Here is a 7,500-nt window from a genome sequence, read left to right on the forward strand (position 1 = left end):
TACTTTTTCTTGGGTGATTTAATTGTAATTCTAGAATTTTTTTACTATCCCATTTTCTTCCTTTTTAGTGGCGCTGATATAACCTAAATGTGTTGCAAGTGCCGTAAAACCTTTAAGGAGCGGTTTGGGTCTTTTCAAAAAAAAATTTAATTAGCAATATTGGGCGGTTTTAATCATTTTGTATCGTCATTATAGGTTAAAAAACAACATTTATGGTGAAAAATTTTAATCATCTGTGTTGATGCCCATTTTGCGGCCGAATTTGGGGGTCTGACATCAAAAAATATAACAATCTTGTGGCAAACGTTCCACAAAAACTAATGAAGGAATGACCTCCATATTCTTCCCTCGTGTCAACATTGTACCATAGTGTGTCACCATAGAGAGATTTTACGGCTTTAGCTTATGAAATTTTTATTAGATCATTACAAAGTTGAGAATCAAAATGTTATGAAAAAATTGATGTAAAAAATTCAGAATTAGGATTATAATTCAAAATTCACACATCTTATCAAAAAAATCTCTCTATGGTGACACAATACATTATCTCTGTGATAACTGTGGAAATTTTCAGACAATTTCATTGAATAGATTCTGAGAAACGTTTGACACAGTATCCCATACCCTTAGAAATATGACATTTTGAGAAAATAGCAAAATAATTTCCCGTTTTTCACACTTTCTCACTATCTGTACCATTTTCGACTGTGTTTTTTGTGCCTTTATAGTCTACTTTACGAATTTGGACTTCAATTATATTATTTTTCGGATAATAAAAAATATTTTTCCACCAAAATCTCAAAATCAATTTTTCGAAGGATTTTCCTAATAATTAGACCCAAACCGCCCCTTAAAAACAAAAACAAACATGAGACCACTGTTGGTCATAATCTTTAGATTTTTTTATTATCTGCTTTGAACTGCCGCTGAACTGACCTGGAAATGTTGCAAGTCCGTGAAAACATTAAAATTAAAAACAAACAAAAAGACACGTATATTGTCTGGAAATAAATTATAAAATATGATATGCATATCTTCTCGAAACTCTCCGATGAAAGATATACGAGAGATGATATATACACAGGACGTTATTCGTATTTTTACAAACGATGGCAAGGAGGGTACTCCTCTCTCTCTCTGTCTCTCTCGTTATTCGTTTCCGCCAGTTTTTCAGCGTAGCATGTAGACAAATTTTGGAAACAGGAGTCTTGATAGAGCTACAGTTGGGTGGTGTCTATGTTTCTAGATGCACGGAAAAAAGTAAACTAAAACGTATTATTTGCAATTTAAAAATTACGTTTGTGTGAATATAATATCATGTCCGCCAATGTTTTTTAATTGTTGTTAATTTAAATTGAAGCCTTTGGATTTCAACCCCACTTCAGCCTTTAGCCTTACCGTTCGCTGTTTAAACATCCAGATATTTTCAGATGTTTGGAGGCACCAAAATGATGTCCATAATACACATAATCGGGATGCATGTCGACGGATGTACAAAATACAGGAGCGCCGCTGCTGCCTGGGCAGGATGCCATGTCATAAATCATGGATATAAATTGATAATCAAAAGGACCATTTCTGTAAGTATATATTTTATCAAAGGGACAATCGAACTCCTTTCTGTTCATTCCTTCCATTGGCAAAACGTCAAATTCAACTTGCCTTGGATCAGGGCTAATACTAATAGGGAAATAATAAGGATCTTGTTTGCAATGTCCTGTCCCGGGCAATAATTTGTCTGATCGACCAGAATCACAAGTAGGAGTCGCAATCGAGCTACAATTAGATGGCGTCTCTGTTTCGTCATCCTTGTCCAATGATTTTACTGAAGTCGTTTCTTTATGATGGATTATTTTTACTTCCTTGTATTCTCCGACCGATATTCTTTTTCTACAACCATCAGGATGTGAAATAAGTATTGGCAATGGCATAAACCGTGTAGATTTAGATTTAGGCCATCTGTAATTAAGTATCTCCTCCAACTTTAGTGCCAGCTGAGGATCGTGTGTTACACAACGCACGCTAATTCTGTCTGATTCCATTTTGTCCATATTAGTGGTTTCAATATCAATTCCATATAGATATTCAACCGCGTCTCTTTCTTCCGTATCATAGAACAACTCAAATTTGACATTTTGGGCTTCGTTTTTGTCGAAAATAACATGCGTGGATGTATTGACAATAAAATAAGAAGAATGTTTTTTGGATTCTCCTGAATTCTTACAAAGCCAGCACGGACATTGTTTTGAAGTTCCTGTTGGACGGCACGTGTTTTCTGTCATTAAAAAGCCCGTCCCCGTTCTTCTCAATTTGTAGTTGCCCCTGAATTTACTGAAAGGATATGGCGTATTTGTTCCTGGATATGTATCAGGACGTTTCAAACTAGTGACGCTTGTAACAACACGAACTGTTCTGTCAATGGCATTTCTGATGAATTCTCTGTAAATCGGCGTCCTGTACACTCTTGGAAGTTGTGACATATCAAATTCATCCACTGTGAAATATTTCGAGTGATCATTTTTACAAGTGTCAAAAGTGTTCAGTTCATCGACAAATTCTTCGCCAGAAAAAGATGCACATTGATGAGTACCTGGTGATAAAAATGAGGAAATTTTTTTTATTAACGTCATATTTTTTCTATTCTTTCCTTTACTATCTACATTAAAAATTAAGTTCTCACTCACAACACTTTGCTCTTCATCTCCTTCTCTACTTTCACACACGCATACACACACATACACACACACACACACACACACACACACACGAATATACACACAAATACAGACACACCCATACACACACATAGACACACACAGGGTGGGGTTACTGTGTCTTCTATTCCCATATACATTTGTTTTCCAACATGCTTTCTGTCTTTGTCTTGGGATGAGGCTACTTGGTTTTGTCCTGGCCCTGACTGGATAACCTGGCTTGGAGGGAAACAGTCAAATGTATAGTTAGAGTTTTGGGAGATGATATGTTTTGTCTTATGAATCATCTCTCTTTTATGCACTTACTATTTTTGTTTTACATTGTATATGATTTGTTAACATTTGAGTGTGTTCCTCTTAGTGAGACCTGTACGTGTGTCTGGAGGAGACATTTAGGTGGTCTCAATCTAAGTACACTGATAGTGTGCTCTTGGAATCTACATCTGTTCCCTTTGTCTTACTTATTCTTGAGTGCTTTAATTGTAATTCTATAACTTTTTACTATCCCATTATTTTCCTTTTACTGGCGTGGATATGACCTAAATAGGCGCCGTTAAACCCTTAAAAACAAACAAACAAACAAACAAACAAACAAACACACACACACACACACACACATGCGAGTGAGGCCTCGAACACAATCTTATGGTGTACAGAAAAAAAAACTCCAACAAAACCTTTATAAAACTCCCCATCCACCCCCATAAAAAAACCAACAACCCCCCCCCCCCCCCTAAAACAAACATACAAAAACCAACAAACAAACACGATTATAAAAAATTACTGTGGGTAACTTGCTGAGTCTCTACCCCCTAAATATATTTTGCAACTTGCTCCCCGTCTTCTTCTTGGAAACAGATTACTTAGTTTTGGCCTGGCCCTTGTCGGAGTTGTTGGCTGGGAGAGGACCAGTCAAATGTTTTGATGCATTGCTTTTAGGCATCCGCCAGCGGGATATATCGTACCAATACATAAAAATATGTGTAACATTGAGCGTTTATAGTCTGCTTGATAGAATTTAGTGAGTACTAATCATAAAAATCTATAATTTTTTGACTATCCCATTTTCTTCCTTTTTAATGGCGCTGAAATGACATAAATGTTTCGCAAGCACCATAAAACCCGTACAAAGAAAAGAAAAACAAGACCCAGCTACTCAATTTCGACTTCACATTGGGATCGATTATGATCCCTTTGATTGTGAAGCGAGTGTTCTACGAACTGGGCGTTAGGGGCTCCCATTAGATACTGTGAATAAATTGTTTGATTTATACCGAGTGTCCTCGAGTCGATTACGCCAAAGAAAATGGAATTTTCAAATCACTGTCAAACCTATCAATAAATTGATTGATATGGACTTTTAAACGCTTTATATTGCCAACAAAAATTACGGACCATCTCGAGTATTTCAAAATACGACACCTTAAAGTTAAAGAAATGAATTAATTGAGGAATCAAGGAATCACCGGAATACATTATATTTTACTTTGATACAATTTATTATATTACCATAAGGTGGCTTTGTGGTCTAGTATTCGAAGGCTCGGTAATTGGTTCAAAGTTGAGTTAAAGGGCAAGGTTATTTGCTCGGACAATGAATGATGCGTCTGATTTTTTACCCCAATCAAAGCCATCAAGTGAAATTTATTCACCCAAATTTTCAAGAATATATCGATTCCACTGTTTTGATAAATGAATGAATATGGCTGCACTGTCTCTATGGACGCTTGCCGTGAATGTGTGTGTGTTACTTTGAGTGTGTCATTCTGTTTCTAGTATCCAGTTAGTAATTTGTTTCCATAAATCTCTGTCCAGTGCAAGTGTTCTTAGCTTTTGAAGGTCATCACGTGTGTTAAGGTGCTAAGGCAATTGGATGTTTCCTTGTTGTTGAACTCAGTTCTTCGGTTGTTGTTTCTAAATATCTTTGATATTTTTTGAGACCTTGATTCAATGTTGTTGAAAGTCAAGTTGGTGTACGCCCTCTATATTTGGCTCCTTGTTTGAGGTAAGCATCCATCGAGGTTTGTGCTGGAATGTTTTCATCTCGTCGGAGCACGTGTCCGAACATTTCCATCTTTGCTTTTTATCCGCGCACTGACTGGTTGTACTCTGTTTTCATAAACAAAACGCATATTTTCCACATCCAAGATTTGGGACGTAATTCGTACATGTTGATGTCATATTTCGATCCCCGATTTTGCTTTATGACGATCATCATCATCATCATTGCCTTTTTCACCCTGGGTCAGGGTATAGGCCACAGACAAACAGTTTCCATCCTTCTCTATCCTGAGCTAACTTTTAAAAAAATCTCATTCCAGGTCTTACCACTTCTCAGTATATTGGTCGCCCAAGCTAAAAAAAAAGGATTTGGTTTGTCCGTCTGCGTTTCTGTAACGGGTTGAGTTTAACGGAAAGGGGTGTTAACCCCTTGCCAACCCCCAACCTGGAGGACCAGGTGACTCAAAGATGGGGAATCACACACCATTAGTCGCCTTTTACGACACGCTGGCTTGGCGTTGGGCTATTCTTGACCCTCTCAGTTGAGGGACCCCGGACACCACACGGGGATTTATGACGATGCGTAACCTTTTTTTCCTCCGTGATACAATTTATTTTCTAAGGTCTTAATGTCTTAATGGTTAAATCTCATGCTTTAACGAGATATGCTCCTGTATAAAACGTTATGCGAATCTTACACACCATGTTCGACATCAATGTCCAAAAGCTGTATTCCATTACATTCGAGTCAGGAGGATTGACTGGAGGCCATTTATCTTTAGAAATAAATCAAATATGATTTCTGTTTTTCATTGGAAATTATGTAACATTAAAAAAAGAGAGGGAGGGAGAGTGTGTGTGTGTGAGAGAGAGTGTGTGCCTGTTTGTGTGTGTGTGTGTGTGTGTGAGAGAGAGAGAGAGAGAGAGAGAGAGAGAGAGAGAGAGAGAGAGAGAGAGAGAGATATTGATATTTATATCTTATATTGACAAATGGAATCCTTACAGTCTGCAAAAGCCTTGAAAGCCATGTTACATTGACCAGGATACGATCCAGAACCTTCCACCTTCAAGGATAATATGTATATTCTTGTCACCACTGGTATCAGAGCAATTTCACAGGCGTATGAACACAATTAGGACTGCTTGATTTCATACTGCTGAAATAGGCGCGATGGAAGCCTGAAAATATACAAGTTTAACAAGTAAATAATTCGCCTCAGGCAAAATATTTCTTTCCTTTGAGGTCTATATAGAAAAAATACCCCAAGATAACCCTGGCGACAGCCGCAGTGTAGTGGGTCGACAGAGCAATATAATGATGGTGGTTAAATTCCTTGCCAAGTTAAAATCGAGAATCGAACAGTGAGGCTCGGACATTGATCATCCGGGTGTAAGTGCTAATGCTGTTGATAGAAACATAATTAGTACAATATGTTGTAGTAGAAGTAGTAGTAGTAGTAGTAGTAGTAGTAGTAGTAGTAGTAGTAGTAGTAGTAGTAGTAGTAGTAGAAGTAACAGTAATAGTAGTAGTAGCAGCAGCAGCAGCAGTAGTAGTAGTAGTAGTAGTAGTAGTAGTAGTAGTAGTAGTAGTAGTAGTAGTAGTAGCAGTAGTAGTAGTAGTAGTTGTTGTTGTTGTAGTTGTAGCATAGTAGTAATGTACTAATTACAGAAGTAGTATAGATGATAAAAGCAGTGGTTGTAGTAGTGGTGATAGAAATAGTAAGAATAGTAATTGAGGTAGTGGTGGTAGTATTATTGGCTTTTTAAATTAGTAGTAGTAGTAGTAGTAGCAGCAGCAGCAGCAGCAGCAGCAGCAGCAGCAGTAGTAGTAGTAGTAGTAGTAGTAGTAGGAGTAGTAGTAGTAGTAGTAGTAGTGGTGGTGGTAGTAGTAGTAGTAGTAGTAGTAGTAGTAGTAGTAGTAGTAGTAGTAGTAGTAATAGTAGTAGTAGTAATAGTAGTAGTAGTAGTAGTAGTAGTAGTAGTAGTAGTAGTAGTAGTAGTAGTAGTAGTAGTAGTAGTAGTAATAGTCGTAGTAGTAGTGGTGGTGGTGGTGGTGGTGGTAGTAGTATAGCAGCCACAAAAATTGTGTTGCTAACATACATATCTGCCTATTATGAAAAATGTTTGACATGCGCCATTAAATACCATACAGTGGCGAGAGGGGGTAAGTGTATCTTCATCGATAGAGCGTCGTGACACATAAAAAATCGTATATTTCACATTTTTAGCCTTTGCGGATTTGATAATGACGGATAAACAATTATCTCAAAAAGTACGAAGGTGGGTGGGTGGCATTTGATTATAAGCATCATTGCATTGTATTACAATGGAGTCAGGATGCACTGCATTGAGACATGAAATAGAGGTATGAGGGAAATTTTAGTCATTTCGTAATATTTATTTTTTCTTTGGACAATAATACTAGTAATCGTTTATCTCTTGGACAACATTACATATATATATATATATATATATATATATATATATATATATATATATATATATATATTTATATATATATATATATATATATATATATATATATATATAGAGAGAGAGAGAGAGAGAGAGAGAGAGAGAGAGAGATGGATAGATAGCGACGTGTACTTACTAAGGTCATGTCGAATGATAGACATGGAGTAAGATATACCTATAGATAAAACAAACAGATAGTCAGACAGACATAGGCCAATATATATATAGAGAGAGGTAGATAGACAACTAGACTGATATGTAGATAAATAGATAACTATATAGAAAGACAGACAGACAGATAGATAGATAG

At 36.7% G+C, this 7,500-nt stretch overlaps 2 protein-coding genes across 3 annotated transcripts in view; both read right to left on the minus strand.

Moving 5' to 3' along the window:
- LOC144972596 (uncharacterized) overlaps window positions 1-7,500 on the minus strand; it is a 277,443-nt gene that overhangs the window by 149,987 nt on the left and 119,956 nt on the right. The window lies entirely within an intron of this gene.
- Window positions 879-7,500, minus strand: part of LOC144972595 (uncharacterized) — a 7,577-nt gene continuing 955 nt past the window's right edge. Inside the window, exons 1-3 of one of the 2 annotated variants that reach the window (XM_078913997.1) lie at window positions 7,327-7,365; window positions 5,719-5,894; window positions 879-2,590 (exon numbers count right to left, since the gene is read on the minus strand). In XM_078913997.1, coding sequence (XP_078770123.1) covers window positions 1,395-2,590; window positions 5,719-5,743 — 1,221 coding nt within the window. In that variant the 5' untranslated portion in view covers window positions 5,744-5,894; window positions 7,327-7,365 and the 3' untranslated portion in view covers window positions 879-1,394. Of the gene's footprint in view, window positions 2,591-5,718; window positions 5,895-7,326; window positions 7,366-7,500 lie in introns of those variants that run through there. The other variant, XM_078913995.1, reaches the window with a different exon arrangement.

This window comes from Berghia stephanieae, chromosome 5 (genome assembly GCF_034508935.2).
Source record: "Berghia stephanieae isolate SIO BIC M18660-M18661 chromosome 5, UCSD_Bste_1.3, whole genome shotgun sequence".
In the NCBI taxonomy this organism is placed as follows: Eukaryota; Metazoa; Mollusca; class Gastropoda; order Nudibranchia; family Aeolidiidae; genus Berghia; species Berghia stephanieae.